The following is a 27,750-nucleotide window of genomic DNA, read 5'->3' as shown; positions in this document are numbered from 1 at the left end:
CATGGCGTGGGACCTGCACCGAATCTAATGAATGAAAGTACAAACTTTGCCGCTTTCGGGGCAAAGTGAAGGATCAGGAAGCTCTTTTGAAGGAGCCAAGGCCAACTTCTTTTCACTTGGAATTGGCGGCTCGATTTGGAACTACGCCCGACAGACTGACGCCACAGGCGGAGGTAGTTCGACTGGCACCCGGATGGGATGTTGCCATTACACCGAGCATTGGCAAACTTCGTTTGCAATGACAGGGGTGTTCAGGGCACGCGAGTGACGTTCTACTCGGGATCCCTTGGTACCACAAGAACTACGCCGTGGTTGACTACCGGGCCGAGAAAGCGACTTTGATAAATGAAGGGCTTAGAGATTGTACTTGATGAACTTTAGTTTTCTTACTCATTCTTTTGGGAGAACTGAACGATGGATAAAAGTTGAATATGTTTTGACCTGAAGAAAAGAACGCCAAGATTTTTTTCTCCACGCTCATGCCGATTACTTTTGAGAGGGCCTGAAGATCATACCATTGATCTGATATCTGGAAGCACGCCACCGAATCGGCCACCTTATCGTGTGAGCCGAGTACAGAATGAAAAGATTATGAACTCAGTGAAGGAACTCTTGGAAAAGGGTCTTGTCCAGCCTAGTACTTCACCGTATTGCTCTCCAGTGTTGTTGGTTTTGAAGAAAGACGGATCTTGGAGAATGTGCATCGATTATAGCACTCTCAACGAAATCACCATCAAGAACAGATTTCCGATTCCTAGGATCGATGATATACTCGACAGGTTACAAGGATCCTCGTGCTTTAGCAGGATTGACTTGAAGAGTGGATATCATCAGATCAGGATAGCGCCAGGAGATGTCTACAAGACAGCTTTTCGGACGACTTTTGGGTTATTTGAGTTTTTGGTGATGCCTTTTGGCTTAACCAATGCTCCTGCGACATTTAACCGGATGATGGATAGGATTATTCGAGAGTACAGGCTATTTGTTGGCACTTTCTTTGACGACATCATTGTTTTCTCCTAGAATGAGGCAGAACACAGAGATTATCTGCTTCAAGTCTTTCAGGCATTACGAGATCACACATTAGTGATTAATGCTAAGAAAAGTGAATTTTTCCTACCAGAGATACATTTTTTGGGACACATTGTGTCAACAGCAGGAGTGCAAATGAACCCGGCCAAGATAGAGACTATCCGTGATTGGCCCGATTTGAGGAATGTCCATGAAGTTAGAAGCTTCTTGGGACTGTGTTCGTACTACAGGCGGTTCATACGAAAGTTTGCAGAGGTTGCTTCCCCTTTGCATATCTTGACACAGAAAGGAGTCCCTTTCTCGTGGGGACCCAAAGAGGTGACTGCCTTTCGGACATTGAAAGAGAAATTGACTACGGGACCTATTTTGACTTTGTCGGACTTGCAGAAGTCATTTGAAGTATATTGTGATGCTTGTGGTCGTAGTCTGGGTGCGGTCTTGATGCAAGAAGGCCATGTCATAGCTTACGAGAGCGGTTTGTTCTCTAGGCCGGAGGTGACAGCACAGATCTATGAGAAAGAGCTTTTGGCGGTTATCCACGCTCTTACTCAGTGGCGGCATTACCTACTCGGAGCGGATTTTTACTGTCTTTACAGACCATCAGAGTTTGCGCTACTTCTTGTCACAGAAGCAGCTTTCGAAAAAGCAGATGCGGTGGGTGAACATCTTGTCACAGTTCCACTTCCAGATTGTCCATGTGCAGGGACATAATAATGTGGTGGCAGATGCTTTGTCTCGAAAACCGTTGGTTCTGGCTATTTCCGCGATACATCATAGGAGCTTCGAGGATATGGTCGATCAGTGTGCCACAGATACAGATTTTGCAGATATTTTCACACGGATACGGGATGGGGAGACAGTAGCTGGATACTCCCTTCGGGAAGGCTACTTGATGAAAAAGACTATGTTGTGCGTTACACAACCGTTGAGGGAAAAGGTTATGACTGATTGCCACTGTCCACCTTTTACGGGTCACCGCGGCATTGCTACCACCATGAAAGGGGTAGAGAGAGATTTCTTTTGGCAGAAACTGAAGAAGGATGTGGAAGAGTTTGTGCGCAGTTGCTTGGTATGCCAGAAGGTCAAGTTTGACAAGCATAAGGCACAGGGATTGTTACAGCCTTTACCCATACCCACCCGCCCCTGGGAAAATATTGAAATGGATTTCATTTTTTTTTATCTCCCGAGAATACAGAATGATCACGATGATTTTCCGATTACATGGCACGTCTGAGACGATTCTCTCCGACAGAGACCCCAGATTTATGAGTTGGTTTTGGAAGGCAATTTGGGAGAACATTGGCACGCGGTTGCAGTTCTCATCATCGTTCCACTTGCAGACTGACGGGCAATTTGAGATTGCCAATTCAGTGATTTTAGATTTATTGAAGTCTTGTATCTCAGATCAGAAAACTCAATGGGAAAAGAACCTATCTTTGGTGGAATTTGCCTACAGTAACACGATACACTCTTCGACGGGGAAGACGCCCTGTGAGATTGTTGAAAGTGCTGCAAAGGTTCCATCCTTCCTGAGCACGAAAGATTAGATATTGGAAGCGGATGAAAATTCGCGAGATTTGGATACGGCTTTTGCCAAGGTTCGCGAGACTTTGCAGAAGTCTCAAGAATGACAGAAAAAGGCAGCGGATCGCCATCGTCGCGACTGGAAACTAAAGGAGGATGATTGGGTGCTCTTACTTTTGAGAAGGCACGCCTAAGAAAGAAAAAGGGAAAGGAGAGGCTTTTTCCAAAGGTTAGTATGTGATACTACGGACCTTTCCAGATTACTGACAAGATAAATGATGTCTCCTTCCGATTGAAACTGCCAGATACTTGGAGGATTCACAATGCATTGCATGTGAGTCTCTTGAAACCTGTTAAGGGTGATGTGTCTGATGATGGGGAGCCTGATGAGCAACCCAAAGTGGAAGAAAACAAGGAGATCCTTGTTCCTGAACAGATTTTGGCACATAACGATACGAAGAAAGGTAAAGTCCGAAGGCGGTTCTTGGTTTAGTTCAAGAACTTTCCTGCATTTGATGCGAAGTGGATGGAGGAGGAGGACCTAGCAGATACTCCTCAGATTGTGAAACTTTACCTCGATGTTTTTGTTTAGCATAGTCTACTCCAAACGGAACCCAGAATTCAGCTTGGCCGGAGATCTGGTGTAGTGGGATGCACAAGAGGGGAGTCACTCCACTCCTTTGTCAACAGATGCCTCGATTTTGATACTAAAGTCACTGATGTCTCTTTGAGCTTCAGGGATACTGAGAGCTGACAGTATTCTGCTGGATGACTTTATGAAATGGAATTCCTGATTATGATACTGATTTGTTCTTGACTTCTTGTGAGTGCAAGAACTGATAGCCGAAATGACTGCAGCATTTTGGTCTGATTGATCTCGAATAGACATGGTTGCAATAGGGGTTAGTCAATCGGACATCGTTGAGGTCCCAATTGGACCTAGATGTGATTGCTAGCCACATTGCCGATAAATCATGGTCTAAGATCCGAATGAATGTTGAATGTCATGTGATGTCCTGTGATGTCTGGTGATGTCCTGTGATGTCGTGTGATGTGACTGTCGATTTTGTACATGTGCTAGATGTGTGTTCCTAGTACGTAGGTACTAACAGTCAGTGTCTGCTAAGACGGTTTATGGCTTTTGTCGGTTTTGCAGGCGTAATCGCGGTCGATTACAATGCTTTCAAGAGGGGGATATGTCACAAAGTGATGACGTGGCGGACAGCAGAAACCCTAATTTCTGCCAAAAACCCTAAAATTCCTGCAAACCCTAATTTTTGCCAAAAACCCTAATTTCCGGAAATCGCGGAGGCTGAAATTATTATTTTTTTTTAAAAGGAAAATGATGAGCGACGCAAATTTCGCTTTTTCTCTACTTAAATGAGAAAGAGAGAGAGAATGCTTTTGCTTTCATGTTTTGACTCTCTGTGAGAGAGAGAGAGAGAGCAATTGCTTTTGATTTGAAGCTTTTGGGGCTCTGCTTTTGGGCATCCCTTGTAACCTTTAAATTAGTGGTGAGGGCCTCACTTCTCAGAGCATCTGGACGCAGAGTCTGAGAGTGAAACCCTAACCGCTCTCTTGTACTTTGATGATTGATTAATATAAAAAGAAATACCGAAAGGGGCGCCAATCTTTGGGGCCAATATCTCTAGGCACGGAACTCCGCCGGGCCAGTGCAAATCTATTGTGATCTGTGAATTGTTTTGAAGTGGTTATTTGGTGCTGTCACGGTTGATTCTTGACTTGGAGTGTCCAAGTCTGTTACAGATTCCACTCTTGTTATATGCTGATGATATTGTGTTGATCTTCGACTCTCCGGAGGGGATGCAACGTCACTTGGATGCTTTGCATAGGTTCGCCCATGAAAGTGGTCTGTCTGTGAACCTTGGTAAAACCAAGGTCATGGTATTTAATACCACCCCACAGCGGATCAGGAGGTCAGCGCCCGCATTCACATATGGCCAGGAGACGGTGGAGTATACAGATGCTTACACTTACCTTGGAGTGGTTTTCAGTGGACCAGCATTTTCATTGAGGAGAGCAGCAGAGACTAGACTGACAAGAGCCCATGCAGCATTGGGCAGATTGGAGAGGAGGTGTTCACATGTTCAGTTTCAGGAGCCTCGGACGAAGCTCTGGCTCTTTCATACTTTGGTGGCTTCTGCATTACTTAATGGAGCTGAGATTTCGGGACCTTCATTGGACCATCACGGGAGGACAGGTTGCACTGATGGATGGGGGACATGGAGAAGCCACTAGTCTCTATGATCTCGCGGCTCATTAGAGCCAAGGCTTCGGTGCCATGTGCCATTATCCGGGCAGAGCTAGCTGCCCCCCCACTAGTGGTGGAGGCGCTCACCAGATCTGTCTCCTTCATGGGTACTTCCAAGAGACAGATATGCTCGCCTTACACTTGAGTCCTCTCGACAGTTAGCATGCAGGGAGATACAGCATGCTGGTATGGGGAGATGACATCATGGTTCCAGGCGCATGGGTTCAGCATAGACAGATTGCCCCCCTTCCAGTACTCACTGGATGCACCCTCTCTGACTCTTACACAGTCCGAGATCACCAGGCTCATCCGCCAGGACCTGACTCAAGTAGACACCAAGAGGACATGGATACAGCCAGCACAGGAGTTGGGCACGAAGATGGCTTTCTACAAGAGCATCTTCTCCAGCTTACAGAGGACGATTTTGTGACGAGGCCCAGATACATGGACACCCACTTGTCTCATGGGATACGATGTGCTATTGGCCGAATACGCACATCTTCACACCAGCTGCGGATCGAGATTGGGAGATACAGTGGAGTACCGGCAGAGGCCAGGAAATGCCTCCTGTGTGACATAGAGCCTGAGATAGAGTTGAACTACACATGCCACTGCCCCGTCTACTACGAGATACGTGGCCGCTTCCACTGCTTGTTCAGAGAGGGTTTCGGACTACTCTCCAGAGTCATGCAGTACAAGGATCAGAGATGCTTGGGTCTGTTTTTGCTCGAGCTGCGCAAACACAAAGAGAGCTTGATGAGAGGAGAGGCTAGCCAGTCTTAGAGAAGCTTCTTTAGAGCAGACACCGGGCACCTGGAGGAGCTACTACCACAGGAGAGCTCGTCGTCTCACACCAGAGGCACAGTGATCGACCGAGCGACCGAGCTAGGGAGATCCAAACGCCCACGACTACGGAAGGACTACACAACATCGACGGAGGCTGCATCAGAGGATTCGGATCACTTTGGCCCGACATGCACAACGCCCGGTCAAGCTATTGACCATGGAGGAGATTGATAAGATCCGCCAGCGACCAATGCTGGATCTTTTGTGATTTAGCCATCCCACATAAGTGCTTAGCTCACACCTAGCGGTTAAGGATTCCATAGTATTTTATTTTGTCATTTTTTGTTACTCTGACTTTGTATCAGATCCACCACATTGTAACTTTCTGGACTCATAGGTCACTTTGGCCTTTTGAAGACGTTAATATAACATTTCATTTCTCTCTGCAACAGAAGATACAGATCACTCTAGCTCAACATGCAAGACGCCCCCCCCCCCCCCCCCCGCCCGTATCTCGTCTCAATCCCGAATCAACTTCAGATTTATTTCCTTCCTCCTTAGTGTTTTAGTTTTAGTGTTAGTTCTTTGTAACTTTGTAATTTCCGTACTCAGACATGATATCAAATTCACCAATTGTAACTTTTTGGTCTCATAGGTCATTTTGGCCTTTTGAAGACGTTAATATAACATTGCAATGCAGGAGAGATCAAGTGTTGGGCTCTCAAAAAGTACCTCTTTGACACATTGGTGACACCGGTGCTTCTTTATGGAGTGGAGGTGTGGGGTGGAAGCATCGGGAAGTCTACCCCTACATGCTCTTACTTCTTGAGTCCGGATTGCTTCCCATTGAGGTCTTGGGCATGCAAAGGGTTGTGGAGTACATGCGTAAGACACAACATAGCCCTTTGCATCGACTTCCTAGAATCGCATATGGAGCAAGTCAAATGGTTCAAAAGACATGCAAGAGCAAAATACTAAGTTCGGGGTGGATGCTTGATATCAAGAAATGGTTTGGAAGATGGGATGCATGTCACTTGGTCAAGGATGCGTCGATCAACTCCCAAGTTAATGAGGCCTTCTTACAACGCCAATGTATCACAGCTTGGGAGAAATCCGGAGGTTCTTGCTTCAGCCATTACACCACACACGTTGCCCCAAACTACAAATCTCTCTTCTTCTCGGAACGAGGTAACCGAACCCATTCCTACATCCTTGAGCCCATCCCGTTGAGTGCGATCCGCACCATTGCCTCCATTCGTCTTAGCTCCCATTCTCTACGCTGCGAGACAGGACGTTGGGGCACTGGCGAGGAGTGTCATCGACTTTGCACCTTATGCCCTCGTTAAGTGCGAGAGTGAGTACCACACACTACTTGAGTGCTCAGCTTTTGACCACATTAGGTCCTCTTTTCCCCATATATTCAGCCATGATCTCTCCCTACATACCTTCCTCTCCCAACCATGATGTGGACTCTCTATTGCGACGCTCATTTCAGCCATTTTTGAGCATCGAGAGTCACTTATGAACTCCACTCACACCACGTGACATGTTCATTTGGTCCCATAGGTCATATTTGACCTCCCAGGACGATAATAGAACTAACTATCTCTCTCTCTCTCTCTCTCTCTCTCTCTCTCTCTCTCTCTCTCTCTCTCTCTCTCTCTCTCTCTCTCTCTCTCTCTCTCTCTCTTTGTTTGGAAAAAGTCAGGGCTGTATATTACTGAGTACAACATAATCCCCAACGGATGCCAAAATAGCCTATCACGTGGGGTGTACGAGCTGAATGTAAGGAGGAGAGCCACTATAGTGACAACTCGACTAAAACAATCTCATGGTGGTCGGTGTGACGAGTGGAGGAGAAACCACCGAGGAGGGGCATAATGCCACGTAATCTGGCCACCTGTAAGTGTGAAGAAGAGTGGGGATCGTGCCCAACGCCGAAGGAAGGAAACTCTCTCTCTCTCTCTCTCTCTCTCTCTCTCTCTCTCTCTCTCTCTTTGTGAGGGTATACGAGCACCAAGGCAGACAGGATTCAGGAGAGGTTTCTCCACTCTTGACCAAATTCTGACACTCAAAGCTATTATTGAGGAGGATAGGCACCATGGCAAGAGGATCTATTGTAGCTTTGTGGATTTCCGCAAAGCTTTTGACACATTACGAAGAGCCAGACTTATACGCAGACTACAAGACATGGGTGTGCCTATAGAGCTGATATGGGGTATTTTGGCTTTATACAGGACAGTGATGGGGCAGGTACGCACTACTGAGGGAATGTCTGACATGTCCACTCCACTATTTGAGTGAAGCAGGGATGCCCCCTATCTCCGACTCTTTTTGGGATGTATGCAGATGAGTTCTCAGACTATGTAGAGCATCAGGGAGACAGAGGGGCTCAACTAACAGAGACATGGATTCCGTTGTTACTATATGATGATGATATTGTGTTGATTTCTGACTCTCCAGAGGGGATGCAACGTCATTTAGATGCTTTGCACACATTTGCTTGTGAAACTGGATTGTCTGTCAACCTTGGGAAAACCAAGGTTATGGCCACATCACAGTGGGCCAGGAGGTCAGCACCCACATTTACGTATGGCCAGGAGACGGTGGAGTACACAGATGCATATACTTATCTTGGGGTAGTTTTCAGTGGACCGGTGTTTTCACTTAGGAGAGCATCAGAGACTAGACTGACGAGAGCCTATGCAGCCTTGGGAGGACTGGAGAGGATGTGTTCGCAAGTTCAGTTACAGGAAACGCAAACAAAGCTCTGGCTTTTTGACACTCTAGTGACTTCAGCTATGCTCTACGGACTTCGGGTATGGGGACCCTCAGTAGACCATCATGGGAAATCTGGCAGCACAGATGAATGGAGATATATGGAGAGGCCTTTGGTCTCTATGATCGCTCGGATGATTCGGGCTAAGGCCTCAGTGCCGCATGAGATTATCCGAGCCAAGCTAGCCATCCCCCCCCCCCCCCGGTTGAGGCATTGACTAGATTAGTATCCTTTATACACAGTTTATGGGACCTCCCCAGAGACAGATATGCTCAGCTTGCCCTGAAGTCATCTCGACAACTAACGATACAGCATGTTGGTATGGATAGATGACAGCATGGTTTCAGTCACATGGTTTCAGCTTGGATAGATTGCCTCCGTTTCAATACTCCCTGGATGCACCCTCCCTGACTTTCACACGGACAGAGATCACCAGACATATACGCCAAGATCTGATTCAGCTAGATACTAGGAGCACATGGATACAGCAGACACAGGAGTTGAGCACGAAGATGGCCTTCTACAGAGAGCATCTTCTCCAACTCACGGAGGACGGTTTTGCGACTAGGCCTGCATACATGGATACGAACTTATCTCATGGGATACGATGCGCTTTTGGGCAGATACGCACATCCTCACATCACCTCTAGATCGAGACCGGCCGATTTCGAGGGTACCAGCAGGGGCCAGGATATGTCACCTATGTCGCTTAGAGCCAAAACAGAGCTGCACTACACATCTCATTGCCCGGCGTACTATGAGATACGAGGCCGCTTACACTGTCTGTTCAGAGAGGGTTTTGGACCATTCTCTAGAGTCATGAGATACAAGAATCAAAGATGTCTAGGATTGTTCCTACTAGAGCTGCGCAAACTTAGGGAGAGCTTGCTGAGGACATCAGGGGAGAGATAGTCTCAGAGATAGATCACAGATTTCTTTACACTAGCCAGAGGAGCAGTTATCACAGCAGATCTCAGAGCCCACCCACGCTAGAGGTACGTTGATTGATTAAGCCATTGAGCTGGGCAGATCCAGACGCCCACGACCTCGAGGGGTCTCCCACCATCCACAGAGGCTGCAGCACAAGATCCAGATCACTCTAGCTCGACATGCAAGACGCCCAACCAGAGTACTTTTCATGGAGGATGTTGATGAGATTCGACAGCGCGACCGATGAGAGATTTCATTTGAACCCACCTCCACCCTCCCCTCCCTCTATCTCGTTTCAGCTTTAGATAAGCTTCAGATTCATTTCCTTAGTGTTTTAGTGTTTTTAGTCTTAGTTCTTTGTACTTTCCGTACTCAGACATGGTATCAGATTCACCAATTGTAACTTTTTGGTCTCATAGGTCATTTTGGCCTTTCGAAGACGTTAATATAACATTTCATTTCTCTGTCTCTCGGGGAAGTTGACTCCCATATACATACAATGTGTTCCAGCACTTGCAAGGGTTCTTCTTCTTCAACAAGGTCCACAATCATTGTAGAAATGATCCAAAATCTTATAAGTGTGGAGATAGCAACACAACCACTCAAACAACAACATTGGAAACCATGATCTTGGCATACTTGGTATCGTTGCAAGAGACCGTAAACAAGCAAGGTGAAGACTTACGGGCACTTGCAATGGAGAATAGCATGCTAAGGGTTCTTGTGGTTGAGAATGAGAATCTCAAGAGGACATTTGAGATGCAAACAACACGTTTGATGCAACTTGAAGAGAAAGTCATAGAATGTAAACCCTCTCCTATGGACTTGAATGCTTTGAAGGAGTGCATAAGCAAAGTGGAGCATGAGCATGTACTGAAAGAGGAGTGGTAACAATGTGGTTCCTAATTCCTCCCTCATGCAAGCTATGGCTCAAACAAAGAATGTTAAGAATGTGGATGTAGAAGAGTTGAAGGAACGGAAGCAACGTTCCAAGAACAATGTTATTCGCGGAATTCCCGAAGAGAAGTTAAGAGACACCTCCTTCTCTTGCCATTGTTATCGAAGATTTCTTCAAAACCCACTTTAGCATGTCAAGAGTTATGATTTAGGGAACACACAGAGTGGGTAAGCAAAGAGCTCCTCGCTCAGGAGAATGGCCAATCATATGCACCATGCCAAATAGACCAAACAAAAGATTATCCTTGAATAGTTGGATTTATTTGAGAAATACAAAATGTTATGAGTGATCAAAAAATCTCAAGCAACGAAAAGGGCAAGGAGGGGTAGCATGCATGGTTAAAAAACAACTGGAAGATTTTGTACCAATTGTGAAAGATGACAAGCACAAACGTTATGTATGGCTGAAAATTATGATACCTAAAAGCGCAACCATTTTTGTAGCCCGTTGCTATATTCCTCGTCATGATTCCCCCTTTTATGCTTGCATTGATAGAGAGCAACCATTTTTTGATTTAGAGGAGGACATTGCTTATTTTGAAGGTAAAGGTGATGTTATTGTCTTTGACGATATGAATGCTCGCACAAAAACATTGCAACATGATACTCAACAATTTCATATGCCATACATGTCAAGAAAGTTGGAGGAACTTCACTTGTATAATCGTACTTCAATGGATGAGAAAGCTAGATCACTACGAAAAGTTACTTTACACATGTGCAATAGCACGAGTATGATCATCGCCAATGGTGTATCTTTGTGGAGTGGAACCGATGGATATACATGTAGAATACACAATGGAGATAGTGTGATTGACTACATGCTACTCTACGAAGCTATCATGTATCGCATAAAGAGTTTACTCTTGGCCAATGGATCCCGATAACATACCATCAAACCTTATGTATTAACCTTGCATTTGGAGAAACAACTTCGATATACATTGGTGCCCGTTTGAAATCCATAACTTCTCTTCCCTTTGACTGAGGTTATCATACTTAGTTGTATGGTTGAGCAAAAGTTATGGATAACAAAGCTTCAATACAATGCACCATTGGAAGAAACAACTAAGCATGATAATCTCAGCCAAAGGGAAGAGAAGTTATGGATTTCAAACGGGCACCAATGTATATCGAAATGGTTGAGCAAAAGTTATGGATAACAAAGCTTCAATATGATGCATCATTGGAAACTAAATGGGAAGCTTTCAAGAAAGTTATTTATTCTTGTGCGAAGAATGCTTTGCCATAAAACATGTCCATGGTATCAACAAAGATAGATCACGCAAAAGGTGGTTTGATAAAGAATGTCAAGAATCAAGATGCTCGAAAGTCCTTGATACAGCTTGATGCAACCATGGACAAAGACAACTATCAAAGTCATTTGCATACATACAAGGCATTGATTCAAAAAAAGAGAAGAAGATGGGAAGTCCAGCATTAATTTTTTCAAGTCCAAAAAAAGGCACACGCATGTGGAAGATTTTGAAGAAACTTAAGACACAAGCGGGTTGAGAGTTTTGGTAACTTAAGTCTTGTGGATATGTACACACATTGTAGGCAACAATACAAGCAACTAAATGCTGAAAAGATGCCATTTTATGGTTCACTCCCATGTATGCCCTCTTCTTTACCATTGAGGATATGTGCGGTAGGCTCAAAAAGTTGGCCACACACAAAGCAGCAGATCTTTAAGGTATCAAGCCGGAAATGATTAAATGGTCAGGAAATTTTACACAAAAGTGGATGTGTGATATGTTCAACCTTGCACTTCACCATGGTATGCCTTGTGATTAGAGCACTAGTTGGGTCAAGCGATTTCTCGAATCTATGAGAAGGTGATGTGTCAATTGCGCATGGGAAGAGAAATTTCAGAAATTTTTGCAAACACTATTGGGGTTAAACAAGGAGTTCGTTGTCACCAACTCTCTTTCGTCTATGCATCGATCAATTGGAACAAATGATACTTGACTTTATGCAAGAAGAAGACATTGAAGAGGTCACTATTGGTAATGCACTAATCATGCTTTTGTTGTGTGTGGATGATGTAGTGCTTCTATCACATACTTTAGAGGATGCATAGAAGCGTATGGTTGTCCTTGAGAACTTTTGCTTGCATAGCGCATTGATTGCATAGTGGGTTGATTGTGAGAGAATCCAAAATAAAGGTTATGCTTGTAAAAACCAACCATACGAAGAAGACATGCATTGTGTACAACAATGAGGCACTTGAAGTTGTTGAGAGCTTTAAGTACCTTAGCCTTGAGGTTCCGACCATTCACAAGTGGCATGAATGTGCTATGCATCGTGTGGAAGCCAGAAAGAGAGCATACTATGCATTTGAGAACATGTATAATGCGGGAAACATCAAGTGTTGGGTTCTCAAGAAGTACCTTTTTGACACATTGGTGACACCGGTTCTTCTTTATGGAGTTAAAGTCTGGGGCGGGAGCATCTCAGAGTCTACTTGGAAAGAGTTTGAGAATGTCCAAAAGCATTTTCTTAGAAACTTTCTCCAAGTTAAAACACAAACACCATATATGGTCTACTTCTTGAGTCGGGATCTCTTCCAATTGAGGTTATAGGCATAGAAAGGGTTGTGTACGTGATAAAGATACGTCAAAACCCCTCACATTGACTTCCTACAATTGCATGGGAAGCAAGCAAAAAAGTTCCAAAGACGCATAAAAGCAAGATCTTGAGCACGGGATGGATGCAAGATAGACGCCCAAGTGAATGAAGCTTTTCTACAACGCAGATGTATTACGGCTTGGGAGGAATCCGGTGGGTCATGCTTCGTACATTACACCACCCATATTGCCCCTAACTACAAAACTCACCCTTACATTCTTGAGCTTATGCCCTTGTCAGCAATACGCACTATCGCAGCCATTCGACTACTCTCACTCTTTCGATGCGAGACACGGAGTTGGGGCAATGGAGAAGAGTCGAATCGATTGTACACATTATGCTCACTGTAAGTTCGAGAGTCTGAGTACCACACACTACTAGAGTGCTCAACTTTTGGTCACATCCGAACTTGCTTCCCTCACATTTTTAGCCATGACTTAGACCTACACACTTTCCTCTCCCAGACACAGTGTCATGAGGATGTGGCAACTGTTAACCATGTCACGAGGACGTGGCAACTGCTAACCTTAGTTGTTGGTTTGTTTCCAATGATTTTTGTTTTATTTTTAAGACCCTCTTTTTGAAGTTGCAAATGGTCGGACATTGTATGGCCAATGTGAACGCTAGTTGCACCCGCAGACGGGAAGTTGGTCAGCACTGGAATTCGTTTAGTAAGAGGATGTCTAGGCTCAGTCCAAGGTCATGTAGGTCCCCCCGTCGCACTTAGCAAGTTGGTGGATACTAGGAAGTGGACTCGATAAAGGCATAAAGTCAAGGTGGGATCACCAAAGGAAAATACCCGACAGTCGGGCCACATTGCATTTTTGGATGCGTCCCAATGGGGATAGATGGTCAGAAGACCAGTGGGAGCCCAACGGAAGCATCTCCTAAAAATTAGGGAACTGCTATTTTGGGCCGTGAAATGTGTTCGCGTCATTACCTTCGGAATGACAAGGGGAACATTTTACAACTCTGCCGCGAAGTCAATGCTTGTAACGGGAGAATGCTTGTAATCGCGCCAAGTGGCACATTTCTATGCACTTTTCTCATGCATGAAGAAGTGGCGCTGAATTTGTAGCTGGGAGGCCTCATTTTGCAAGAACTATCGCACGTTAAGAGCTATGGAGTGCTTCCTTTCCTCTCAATGTACAGTGTGGTGCTAGGAGTGATGACCTGCACACTACACACTGCTCTCTCTCCCCTACGTGCAGTTATGTGATGCCCCACAAGAGGGCTCTTCATTTAATTGATGTACAGCTGTGTGGTTTCATGCTTTTGTGCTGAGGTAAGAGCCTCCTTGAGCACGAACAAGAGTAGCTAATTGCTATTCCAAAGCAGGCATGGTGGAGGTCATAACCTCACCAAACAGGTGCGTTTTCAGCGCTGTGTATAAGCTGTAATTCGAATGTTTTTCAGCCATACGGATGCCAGAACCATTGGGAATAGTGCCCCACGACAGAGGACAAGTCGGGGACTGTTTAGGGCTGAAAACAGGGCAAAAACCAGTAGATACAGCAAGATGAATTTACTGTTTTTGGGCAGAAATCAGAGGGTTTATGCTAGTGGAAGTGAGTTCCAGCAGGGTAATAGGTTTCGCGCAAGTTTTGGGGCTGTTATGCTGCCGAAATTTGGCCAAAACAGGTGGTATCTAGCTGGATACAAGTAAAGAATTCCCAGGACTCTACTTTGTAATTTACCCTCTCAAAGTATAAAGAAATACCGAAAGGGGCGCCAATTTTGGGGCCTACAGGTTGTCGGCGTGTGGAGCATTCTAGCTTCCAAGCCGTGTGTGTGCTTAAGTGTTAATTCTCGTCGCAGGTTCCTTTTGCAAAGTACTCTCTCTCTATCTGTGTGTCTAAAGTAAAGTAAAGAATTTCGGGTGAAAGCCAAAGCCTACCGCCCCACGGGCCGGTTACACACAGTGTGGGCTCTCCATTGCAACTCTCATCGCCACAATTTTGGAGCATCGAGAATCACTCATCAGCCGCACACATAGTCATCACATGTAACTTTGGTCTCATAGGTCATATTTGACTTCCGAGGACAATAATAAAATCCATCTATCTATCTCTACACAGAGCGCCTTCTACAGCTCACAAACAATGGATTTCTGACCAGACCGGCTTACATGGATTCCCACTTGTCACATGGATTACGGTGTGCTATTGAACAAATCCGCACATCATCTCATCAGTTGGAGATTGAGAGAGGCACATTTAGAGGCATCCCAGCGGAGGGCAGACTCTATCAGCTATGTAAGAGAGAGCCAGAGATAGAGCTTCATTACTTATGCCAGTGTACAGCCTACTATGAGATACCTGGCAGCTTCCATTGCCTCTTCAGAGAGGGGTTTGGGCCTCTATCTAGAGTCATGCAATTCTACGACCAAAAACGCCTTGGTCTATATTTGATGGAGATACACATTCAGAGAGGCATACCTAGAATCGGATCACAGATGTTTTCAGTCCAGAGCACAGACGAGAGCAGCGAGATAGCAGAGATACAGACCATATCATCACTAGAGGCATACTGAGTGATCGAGCAGCCGAGATTGGGAGATCCAAGAGACCCAGGATGAGAGGCCGCTCTGCCAGACGAAAGAGACTACAGCAACAGATCACGCTTATCTTGGTGAGACACGAGAGCCGTCCTGTGGAGGATATTTATACCATTCGGCATCGACCCATGCGAGCCTTTGATCTTTGACACCTCCCTAGATACTTACCCACCGAGTTTATCATTTTCTTTATTGTTATTTTGTACACACTTTTACTGTTTCACACAGACTTTGTATCAGATTCACCAGGATTGTCTAAGTTTGGTCTCATAGGTCATTTTGGCCTTTTGAAGACGTAAATATACTCCTCTCTCAAAAAGCATAGCTGACATTCTATTACTTGACCCCCCTGGAGCGCCCAAAATGGTGCCGACCAAGGTGGAAGTAAAACTGTTACAAAGGCGCCCGTAGGCAATTACAAGGGCAATGGGCCAAACTGTAAAAACTGAAAATACTAAAGACATGCAAGGGGGAAAAAACAATCCTAGTGAGGGTTAAAAATTCCCTGGAAACTACTAACGGGAGAGGAGAAAGAGGGGCAGGGTATTCACCAAAACCTCTAAAAGGTAGGCACCACCAAACTACTTTGAAGAGGAAAACACCAAGACAGCATCAAAGGCGCATTGAGAAGCAATCACTACTTACAGGAGATGAGGGGGAAGAGGCAGAAGAGGATAACCAAAACTGCTGAACAGAAGATGCCCATCTAGGAGAAAAAGGTAAATACCACTGAAATGCTATGGAATAAGTCGAAGGGACCATGAGGAAACCACCAAATAGCCACTAGCACCACCGCAAGAGGAGGCCAGCAAGGTTAGCATCGAAGCCAGCAAAGCAACCACCACCAAGAGAAGAAAGCACCACCAATGAATGCCATGGAGGAAGCGAGGAGACCTCAGGTCCACCACCAGGTAGCTGCTAAAAAACACGGCCGAAAGAGAGTCCAGCAAGGTAGGCATTGAAAAACAGCAGGGCGAGGATCAATGAGAGGGGGAGCAGCAATGTGATGAAAACACCTGTCCAAAAGCTCAAGTGGAGGTTCTCATCCGTCAAAACCCATCAAGTAGCCTTAGTAGGAGGGGACCAGCACATTGAAGAGGTCAGTTCATTTGAGATCCACACTGTTGTTCCTTGTTTTGATCTAGTTTGCTTTATTCACTTGATACTGCCATGTAGGTCATCATCGCAAACTTTGGCCTGCTTTTCTTTAACTTCAATGTAAATTGGCCCACCAAGATCTACGAACGGTAACACATACTCATCAGAAACACACAGACGTCAGCACTAGCTGATAAGGTGTGACAGGTTTTAAAGTTTTCAAAGTCATAGCAACAATCTTCTTAGCTGCAAACTAATTTTCTCTCTAACAAACACTTGTAAAGCTCGTTGCTTTTAGGCCAAGTGCATTTAAATACAAGGCGAAGGAACTCATGCACATCATGACTTCCTACCAGAATTATCTTCAGAAGAGCCTGGCACACTTTTGCACAGACCCGAGCGGATCCTCCATGAATTCCTTGACACCCACCCCGCCCTCCCCCAGATATATACCACACTAGAGCACAAGATGTAGCTAGTTATACTGCATAGCATGATTGTATGCCCAATCCATCTCCTGATGCTTTGAAGCTTCATTGTCTTAATTTTTTGAGAAGTTTTGAACTTGTCATTCAGTATCTGGATAACCAAGGTCATTTTGTTTTCATCATCTAACTACCCAGAGGACACCAACAGTTGTATATTGATTAATCTAAAAGGCCGACTTCTTTCTCAAACGTAGACATTAATGAAGCTTCTTTCTTTCTTTCTCTTTGTCTCTCTCTCACACCCACACACTTATAGAAAAAATACTTACATTAAAATGTTTTTGTTTTGTAGTCTTTCTGTATTCGAGTCAATCCACTGAGGCAAGTCGCTATACTGTCGAATTTGAGGATCCAGAAAATCCACGCCTTCCGGAGGAACAAATTTACCAATTCTTGTTTCATATATATTCCTAACGTCCAATATTACCAGCTCTTTGTTGCCTTCAAAATCATGCTTGTTGTCCGCATAGTCTTGGGAGAGATTTCCATTGCTTTGATATGATCCAAATGTTGTGTCCCCCATATTCAAATCCTTAGCCAAAGAAGCTGCTGAAGTAGTTTGCTCCTTCGAATGTGTAGCCTTTCTTTTAAAACTAAAAACATCTTCTCCTTCCAGAATTTTTCTATGGAACTCCAAGGCAGATAGATGTGTTCCTGCATCTGAGAAGGAGGGGCTTTCTGCAGAATGCACACCGAAAGTTACAAGCTCCTGAAGAAAGACAAAAAAGACTTAAAAACTGTTTGCAAAGTGAGTCCATGCTTTCATTACACTGTTACAGACCTACCTTGACAACACGTACTGCCAGAGTGCTAAACCCAACTTCAGGGGCAACAGCAGACCTACTGATTTCAGTACTGTGTGCTGAAGCCAGTTTAAAATCACAATTTCCCAGCCAAGGATGTAATTTGACAGCATTTATGTGCTTGTGTAGAGCTGTAAGTGTTCCTCCAATCTAAATCAAAAGAAACATTTGACATCAAATGCAACAGAGAAAAGCTTATTACTTGAAAATCGTCGACCCAAAGTAATATTGGGTAGACGTACCATGAAGGCTATTCAGATCATGCCTAGCACAACAGACTCTTACAGTCTCCCTTTTGTGTTCTTTTAGATAAATGGAAAGAAGATAACAATTTAAGACAGCAGAAATGATGATAAAAAAGGAACATAGAGTAAATAAAAAGAGAGACACGCAAAGAGACTAATATTTCCAAGAAAAAACGCGTACTAAATCATGAAACATAAATATGATCTCTAAGCCTAGGATGCTCAAACCCTGGAAAAAAGAAGCTATTTTTTCATTACAGATGATACCAATGGCAACGCCTTGAATTTGATAAAAGAGCACTCAATTACAATCACAATGCAATGTGTTAAGGAAGGGGCAATCAAACAAAAGGCACTGATCCCTTGAAACAGCTGACAAAAGTGTAACACTGCCTGCTAAACAGAAAATCATATCATTTGAACCGAGTGAATCATCGAATGCTCAAATACAAACAAGGCGTCCAGAGGACGGCTGGCACTGCCGGCTGAATATATACATCAATGTTTTGGGCCCACTCAAAGGGCAAAGGCTTATGTCTTCTCTTTTTTCGGCTAAAATTAGTTTTGATTTATCAAAAATTGTAAATCTGGCAGAAATTTGGCTATTGGTACATGCATAATATTACGTTTAGAAAATCTGTGAAATTATGTTCCATTGTGCTCTCATGAGTGGTTTTTGGAAAGGCCACTTTGTAGGAGGAGGCAATGCGGAAGATCAGCGGTGAAGTCCACCGCTACAAACAAGTGATGCAAAATCCAATAGTGCTTTGCACTGTGAAGGTCTAATGTGATGGCACTGCTGGCCGGAAGAGTATGCATTTATTTTAGGGTGAAGGCAGCTTCACACGGTTCCTGGGTTACTCTTCTCCTGACATGGAGGAGGCTTGCTTTCAAGTCCACGTCCTCTTTCTTGGAGCTCGAGGCATTGAGGCTTTGGACACAACGGTGGGTTTCTCCTTCCCACTATGCGGTAGGGATCCTACAGAGGGGACCCTGCACAGATTCAGGCTACTGAGTTCTAACACCACAAAGGGGACTTAGGGGTGACAAATCTGGTACAGACACTTTGGCCTCTTGCCAAGTTCAGCGTGACGCCACCGGATACAGCAGGTTGCAAGCACATTGTGGTGCATCTGTTTACTGACACTCAGAGCCCTCCTTGCTATGTATTTGTACATGAGGATTCTTGGACAGAGGATGTAGCCCTTCGGGCTGTACGCTCGGCTTGGGCATGAGCGGGACAGTCACTCCATTCGTGCTTGTCTAGAGGTCGTTCGGATGCGGATTACTCCCCATCCAAACCAGCCTCAAAGATAGCGAGGTTGGTTGCTGTTGCATCATCTGTTTTCTCTCACTGACTCCATGAGGATCATCTCATGGAATGTGCACGGATTAGGAGGGCCCCAGTTTCAACGTCAGAGGGGTCGGCTACGTCAAGAGCTTCAGAGATGCCTTGTGGGTGGTGAGATTGACATTCTTATGCTACAGGAGCATCATCTTTGTGAGAGCCGCATTAGACGGTGTGGTCAGATTTTGCATGGTCAGTATGAGACGTTTCGGTCAGCTACATTTGGACATGGAGGATCCAGGGAGGGGTATGTATGACTATTGCAGATTCCTTGCAGCAGGCCATTGTGGGCAGAGGTATTATTGTACCAGGCAGAGCTCAGTGGATTACTAAGTAGATTCAGGGTTGCCTCATGGGTTTCCTGAACATTTATGCGCCCAATGTGGCAAGTGCACGGGTAGAGTTCTGGTCTCAGGTTGTGGAGTCTCTGCCGCATGCAGAGCAGTGGTGTGTTGGGGGGGACTTCAACATGTTGGAGGACCCCCTCTCATTGGATTGGAGGTGGCCATGTAACGGTACACGGGGCTGAGCTGGCAGCTTGGGAGCGCGGTTTTATATGACTAAGAGGGTTTCTGATGTTTGGCAGCACTCACGTCTTGTGCGACCCCCTGACAGCCTGGTTTTCTCTCGTTCTAATTGCAGAGTTGGAGGAGTGAATCTATCTAGGATAGATCGCTTCTATGCTAGTGACCGCATTTGTGATTGGGGTGGGTCAGTTTGCATCTTGGCTGGGACAACCTTTTTGGACAATGCACCAGTGATCCTCACAATGACACACAGACAGAGGAGGGGGCAACACGATGTTACGCATCCCTGAGAGTATCTTGCTGGACTCTGAGCTCAGAGAGCGAGTGGTGACTCTTTGGACAGAGGGCTTGGACACGCACGACTCTCCCGCTGACAGAGTGGCCTCTGGACTTGCTCAGCTTAGTCGATTCTTTATTCAAGAGTCTACGGCCCGCCTGGCTGCAGCGAGAGAGGAGGAGCAGCGTCTTCGACGGGGCGTTGCTTCCCTGCAGAGGATGCAGGAACAGCACCCAAACAGTCCCTGGTTGGAGAAGCAATTGCAGCAGGCTCGCCAGGAGCTGGCGAGCACAGAGGAGAGGCGTCATGAGTTTGCTTTCCATCAACAGGCATCTCAGTGGACCAAGGTGGGTGACAGAGTAACGGGGGCGTTCTTTGAGACAGTGGGACCCCGGCATGCGAACGCTAGTGTCGGCCAGTTGAGGAGGCCTGACGGGTCAGTTGCTTCAGAGCCAAAGGACATGCATGCAGTTGCTACTGACTTTTAGAATGACCTATTGTCAGCAGAGCCTCAGTCGGAGCATCGGGATGCATGCAGAGAGCAGGTTTCGGCATAGATGCCTTGTCTTGTGACTGAGGAGATGCGCCAGAGGCTTGAGCTGCCTCTTCAGCTAGAGGAGCTCCACGTGGCCCTTAGAGCATTTCCCCATGGCAGCCGTCTAGGTGAGGATGGTTTGACTCTCAATTTTTTCTTAGAGTACTGGGACTTGCTTGGCTCAGACCTCTATAGCACTTTTCAGTGCATCTTACACACAGGAGAGATGCCTGACAGCATGAGTGAGGGCTTGATTTACCTCATTCGCAAGGAGGGTGGTTCCTTGGATGAGATTCGGCAGTGGCGTCCCATCACCAAGAGCGCAGTATCCTTAACAACATCTTTACTTTCTGGGAGGCATCTGCCCTGGCGTGCCTCCGTGGTGAGATTTGGTGATACTTCTCAAATTTGTTACTTTCTAGGAGGCATCTGCCCTCGCGCGCCTCCGTGGTGAGGATCTGGTGATACTTCTCAATTTTGAGAAGGCCTACGATAGAGTTGACTAGGACTTTTTGGAGGGCACTCTTCGCAGGATGGGCTTCTCAAATGCTTGGATTAGAGGTGTGTCAGCTCTTTACAGACGTGCAGACTGTTAGGTGCTTTTGGCAAGAGGTAGAGGAGATCGGTTCATGCTCACACGTTCGGTCAAACAGGGCTGCCCTCTCGCCCCCTTCCTCTTTCTGTTCTATGCTGAGGTGATGAGCAGATTTTTGGTTTCACAACAGGTTGGTTTATGTGGCTTAGCGCTTCCTATTCGGGGCGATGAGCTATTGGATGTTGAGTTTGTAGACAACTCAGCTTTGTACTTGGGAGGGCTAGGAGGCCAACCTACACGGGTGTGAGCAGGCTCTAGAGACCTTTTGTTGTGCATCAGGCGCAATGATCAACTGGAGGAAGATAGTGGCTTTCTCGGTTGGCAGTGCTCCTACATCTGATTGGATGCCAAGTGATGGTTTCAGATGGATCCCCCCAAGGACTGCAGTTCATTAATTGGAATGTCAGGTTGGCTTGGACTTGTCTCCTGAGCAACAGATTGCTCCCCTCCTCCTGTCCATCAGGAGGAAGCTGTTACATCGGAGCCCAGCACGACTTTCTTTGGCAGGCAGAGTTGTAGTGGCCAGCCAGGTGCTGTTGGCTACTATGTGGTACATTACATCTTGTTGGATCTTTGCAAGCTCCTGTATCAGCCAGGTAGAGAGGCTGATCAGGAATTTCCTTTGGTCAGGGCGCGATACTCGGATAGCCCGGGCCAAAGTGGCCTGGCAGGTCATCACTCTACCTTGTTCTCAGGGGGGGTTGGGGATCATAGACCCAGCACAGCACAGCACAGCCCTTCTTGGGAAGTTTGTTGTGACTGCTTCCAGGGTAGGAGCCTTGGAAGGAGTTTTTGCTTCGACGACTTAGAGCTAGAGTGCCTCAGGCTGGAGGCCCTTGGAGACCTTCCACCAGATGGATTTTCACAGAGATGCGTAGAGTTGGCCTGAGCAGGAGACTAGAGGAATGTTTTGTTGTGAGCCTTCTTCGATCCTGGGAGCAGCTGCGGAGAGGCCTGGAGCAACACCAATCTACTTGCACGGAGGAGCGCCTGAGACGCAGAGCATGTGCCAGGACATCACAGAGGCAGTACCAACTGAGTGGCTTACACCTTTCGAGTTAGCAACGCCCAGATGGATGGGGGCCTTCACACGACTGGATGTCCTCATCGCAGTTTGGGCTTGTGGAGAGACTATATCCTCCATGTTTTTCGAGCTACAGGGTGAGGGTCGGTTACACAGAGTCTCAGTAGCGACCCCACAGGTTGCAGAGTGGTTTTCAAAGGATCAGAGTTGAGGGCATCTATGGGAGGTGGGCTTGGGAGAGTTGTCCACTGGCACGAGTGCAGTGGGATCTTGGAGAGTGGTTTTGGACAGACCCTTTCTCCTCAGCCGACCATCCAAGTGTCCCTTTAGGCTTTCTTTCAGTACACTGTTCGACTGGGATGTCACATACTGGCAGCATGGAGAGAGGCTCGTCTTGCTGCAGCACCTCATTGGCAGGAGGAGGGTCTCACAGCTAAGTTCTTGTCAGCTTTTTGGGCGAGGTTATGGGACGCCAGACAACCGCAGCGAGTCGCTTTGTTCCAGTGGCTGATTGCACATAGAGCTACAGCAGTGGGGAGCTGGCTTGTACATAGTGGCCTATCGGCAACATGTGCACCTTGCGACCATCCTTTGGAGAGTCAGCACCACTGTCTTTGGGACTGCCCTATGGCATTGGAGGTTTGGCTTCGTGTCCTTCGGCTAATGCCAGCTCTTTCCACGGCATGGCATTACACTTGGGGGGCAACAGCTTGGTCCACTCTCACGGGCCCGGCACTGTAGTTTGAGCTATCCTCCACCAGCAGGATGATAGTGATACAAGGGGGTCGACCTACACTCCAACTTGCTACAGAGCTTACTTCACAAGAGTGGTGCAGTGAGAGAGAAGAGTGTTGAGAGCTCGTCTGTGGCCTGACACTCTGGTTCATCTGGCGGGCCCGTTGCTTCAGCATCTTTTGAGGCTTGCCTTGTTCCACCAGCAAAGACAATTCGAGATTTTTGGCTAGAGCTGATCCATACTCTCTCAGGGGACAGTTCGAGAGACTCCAGGGCACCTTCAACTGCATGCAAGAGCGTAGAGAGGCGTTCCTTCGTCTCCGGCTCCCTGGGCCTTTCTTCAGAATGGTCCAAGGTGTGCTCAAATGGCACTACCGTCCACCTGTGTGGCTTTTCCCTCCTCCCATCTCCTGATTTCACAGTCACAGGGACGCCCAATTTTTGGGCTTCCCGTCCCGACTTGCCGTCCCACCCTCTTTTTTACACTAAAAATCCATTTGAGCCCCGTCCCCCGTTCCCCTTCCCCAAACGCGTCCCTTGTGACTATGCCTGATCTAGCCTCATTGTACATATGTTGTTTATTCATTGGAAGAGTCTCCCCTTATGATTGTTGTAGCCCTCTCTAGCAGTTCTATGGGCAGTTTCATTAACTAATAGAAGGATCTCTCTCTCGGGAAAAAAAAACCTCCACTACAACCGCCAGCAAACCTCCTCTCGAGACTGGGCAGCCAAAAGATCTCGAATCTATAGAGATACGTACTCAAGCTCCTAGCATGAACCGCCCACCATACAGGCACGGGAACAAACAATAGGCAATGACACACCGTAGAATGGGTGTATACACGGCGGAGAAAGGGAAGCGAGCAAGAGGAAGTGAGATCGCTAGGAGAAAACGCTTGTGAGAGACATCGATGGTGGAGAGAGAAAGAGGCGTGCACAGCAAAACGCTAGCACAATTGGAAATGCTAGAGAGAGCGTGTGCCAAAACATTGGATCTCTGCACTGAACGACATGCCAAAATTACAGGGGAAGGGGGGGGGGGGGGGGGGGGGGGGGGGGCCTACATATTTAGGACAATTGGGAAATTGCCCTACTCACCTGGAAAACCTCACGATCCCCAAAAACTGGCTAAAATGCTAATATATATATAAACTCACTAAAAGTGACCTGACACACATATTTAGTAGCACAACTGCAGAAGACTCAAGACTCTGACCCCGTGAAACCTTAGGAACGGTGTCACAAAGTGATTACGTCGAATGACCAACTGGAAGAGAATGGCCGAGTGGAAAAGAGAAACTGAACCTAAACGAACTTCAGAGCACCGGCCGTGGGGCCTAAAACCCTAAATACCAAAATCTTGACCCTCTGGAAGAGATTTTCGTAAATCGCGCTGAATGCTACTCTGGCAAGTCTGTACAGAAATTCCGTGTTTTGCGTTGGCCATGCCACATGGCACGCTGTACGGATTTTCACGATTTGTGTTGGGCTGCTGACGTGGCAGTTTTTACGTGAGCTTTTGGGATCAGTTGCTTTTGGGTTTAGCGCTTTTGAACTTGCTTGCTTTTGGGGCTCTGCTTTTGGGCATCCCTCATAAGAACAAAAGAGCCCCTGGGGCCTCACTCTGCAGAGCATCTGGATGCAGAGTCTGAGAGCAGAGGACCCTCGGGAGTTGTACCTTGATGTGATTAATAATAAAGAAATACCAAAAGGAGCACCAATCTTTGGGGCCGGTGCTTTTCGACGCAGAACTCCATCGTGACGTATCGACTCTATCTCCCCCCCTCTCTATCTCTATTAAAGTTCAGTGATTTTGAAGTTTCTATTTGTGTGTTGCTATTGATATCTCACTTGGAGTGTCCAAGCCTATTACAGTGGTATCAGAGCTTAGAAAGATTCTTCTTCGACGGAGGATCCGATCCCTTCAGCAGCACACATTGATCTCACCGAGCAGTCAAGATAATTTTGTTTGCTAAAGAATCTGCCTGTCTCGACCCCGGACATTTTAGCCACTCCTACCCTTCGTCCATCGCGCATCACACGCGCTCTCGTCTTTATCGCTCTGTCTTAAAGGGCATAAGCCATAAAGAACAAAAGAGTACACATGGGTTTTCACAGAGAATCTGACAAAGATAGCACATCTCGGCAGGAAGGCGAAGAAAAGTTGAAATCCAGCGCGAGAACCAAAAAAAAGAATGAGGTATCCTTCCCATCCTCTCCTAGATAATCCAAACCCTCTCCCTCAAGCCTCGAGCTCTTAAGAGTCAAAAACAAACCCCCCCCCCCCATGGCATATTTTAGGTTTACTGTTTCCCCCCCCCCGTTCCCATTCCGTGTAACTATGAGTTCCGTGCCCAAAGAGATTGGCCTAAAAAAATTGGCGCCCCTTTCTGTATTTCTTTTTGTATTAATAATTGAGCATAGTACAGTTGTCCTTCGCCTCTGCTCACCAGCTCGTTAGCACAAAGTGAGCCAAAGAGAGCCCAAGGGGCTTATTTAAAGGCCCTTGGCCTTGTGAAAAGCAGTACATGAAAAGCCTGTAACTCAAAAGCACTAGGCCCTCCAAAAGCAACCAGCGCACAGAGTGGAAACCCGTACAACCTGCCACGTCACCACAGCAACGCATTTTGCGGAAATCCGTACGGCCAGCCACGGCAACAGTTCAACACAATAATCGGAAATCTGTACAGCCAACCCGCTCGCCACTTTTTATTTATCCTAGTGTCCCCAGGGCCCTGTCGGCAGGTGCCCAATAAGTTGGGACGCTTATTAGCATGCCAGATCAACAGTTTGTGACATACCCCCCTCTTAAAAGAGTTGTAATCGCCCTCGATTACGCCTACAAAACAGACAGAGGCCATAAACCAATTTAGTAGACACTGACTCTTAAGTACCGATGCACTAGACTAACACAAATCTAGCACTTGCACAAAAACGACTCAATCAATGCCCATTCACATTATGTCAATCACATAGAAATTGGTTCTAGATCTAAGGCCACGATTCTTGGCAACGTATTTAGCAATCGCATCTAGATCCATCCCGGACCTCAATGATGTCGCATTAGTTAATTCTTATTGCGATCGTGTCTATAGATTCTCAAGACCGAAATGTTGCAGTCATTTCGTCTTTGATTCGTGCACTCAAACAAAATCACATGAGAGAGTACACATCAATCAGGTTCAAGTTCAGGAATTCCCATTTTCAATATTCATAAAGTCATACAGCAAAATACTGTCAACAAAGCAATATCCCTGACATCCAAAGTGACTCTATTCCATCTAGGTAATCTATCACAAAGGAGCGGGGTGACTCCTCTCATGTGCAGTCCCGTCTGTAGCATATTCAACCCTGCTCATCCGCGAGGTCTTTCGGCATAAACTCAACTAAGCCAAAAGCCTCAAGGTAAAGTTCCAAAATCTGAGGAGTATCTGCTAGGTCCTCCTCCTCCATCCACTTCACATCCACTGCCGGATAGTTCTTAAATGTCACTAAGAGCCACCGAATCACTTTACCTTTTACTTTTCTATCCTTATGTGCCAGAATCTATTCTAGAACAAGTATCTCCTCGCTCTCTTCCACTTCGGGTTGCTCATTAGGCTCTCCAGTTGTCACCTCACCCTAAAGGGTTTCAGAAGACTCACATGAAACGCATTGTGAATCTTCCAAGTATCTAGCAACTTGAGTCTGAAGGATACATCATTTATCTTTTCTTGAATTTGGAAAGGGACATAATACCTCATGATAAGCTTAGGAAAAAGCCGTTCCTTTCCTTTTCGTTTCCGCAGGCGTGCCTTCTCAAAACATAAGAGCACCCAATCATCTTCCTTCAACTTCAAGTCGCGTCTATGACGATCTGCTGCCTTCTTGTGCCGTGCTTGAGACTTCTCTAGAGCCTCGCGAACCTTGGCAAAAGTAGTGTCGAAGTCCCTCGTATACTGATCAGTTTCAAAAATCTTGTCTTTGGTGCTTAGGGAGGGCTCTGCTTAGCATCTTCGATTACCTCAAATGACGCCTTCCCCGTCGAAGAGTGAACCGTGATATTGTAGGCAAATTCCACCAAAGGCAAATATTTTTCCCATTGAGTCTTCTGATCCGAGATGTAAGACTTCAACAAATCTGAAACCACTGAATTGGCTATCTCAAATTGCCCATCTGTCTGCGGGTGGAATGATGACGAGAACTGCAACCACGTCCAATGTTCTCCCAAATTGCCCACCAAAACAAACTCGTGAATCCGGGATCTCTGTCTGAAACTATCGTCTCAGGCATGCCATGTAGCCGAAAAATCTGAGCAATGAACAGTCTTGCTAAATGATCATGTTTGATTGTTTTCTTTACTGGAATGAAGTGAGCTTGCTTGCTAAATCTGTCAATGACATTCCAAATGCCATCTTGCCGACTTTGAGTCTTGGGGAGATCAAAGATGAAATCCATAGCAATGCTTTCCCAGGGGTGGAATTGGATAAAGGTTGTAGTAGTCCCTGTGCCTTATGCCTCTCAAACTTGACCTTTTGGCATACTAAACAACTGCGAACAAAGTCATCCACATCCTTTCTGAGTCTCGGTGAAAAGAAGTAACGCTCCACACCCTTCAAGGTGGTATC

The 27,750-nt window shown here is 46.2% G+C and overlaps 1 protein-coding gene across 2 annotated transcripts in view; it reads right to left on the bottom strand.

The window, feature by feature from the left end:
- The window catches only part of LOC147439279 (rhodanese-like domain protein), a 75,801-nt gene that overhangs the window by 28,752 nt on the left and 19,299 nt on the right, over positions 1-27,750 (bottom strand). Inside the window, exons 2-3 of one of the 2 annotated variants that reach the window (XM_086485143.1) lie at positions 17,840-18,007; positions 17,324-17,763 (exon numbers count right to left, since the gene is read on the bottom strand). In XM_086485143.1, the coding sequence (XP_086341269.1) occupies positions 17,324-17,763; positions 17,840-18,007 (608 nt within the window). The remainder of the gene's footprint in view (positions 1-17,323; positions 17,764-17,839; positions 18,008-27,750) is intronic. The other variant, XM_086485144.1, reaches the window with a different exon arrangement.

The sequence above is a fragment of the Adiantum capillus-veneris genome, chromosome 16 (assembly GCF_014529385.1).
Source record: "Adiantum capillus-veneris isolate H3 chromosome 16, ASM1452938v2, whole genome shotgun sequence".
Lineage (NCBI taxonomy): Eukaryota > Viridiplantae > Streptophyta > Polypodiopsida > Polypodiales > Pteridaceae > Adiantum > Adiantum capillus-veneris.
The sequence above is the reverse complement of the archived record's forward strand: the minus strand, read 5'-3'. Positions and strand labels throughout refer to the sequence as shown.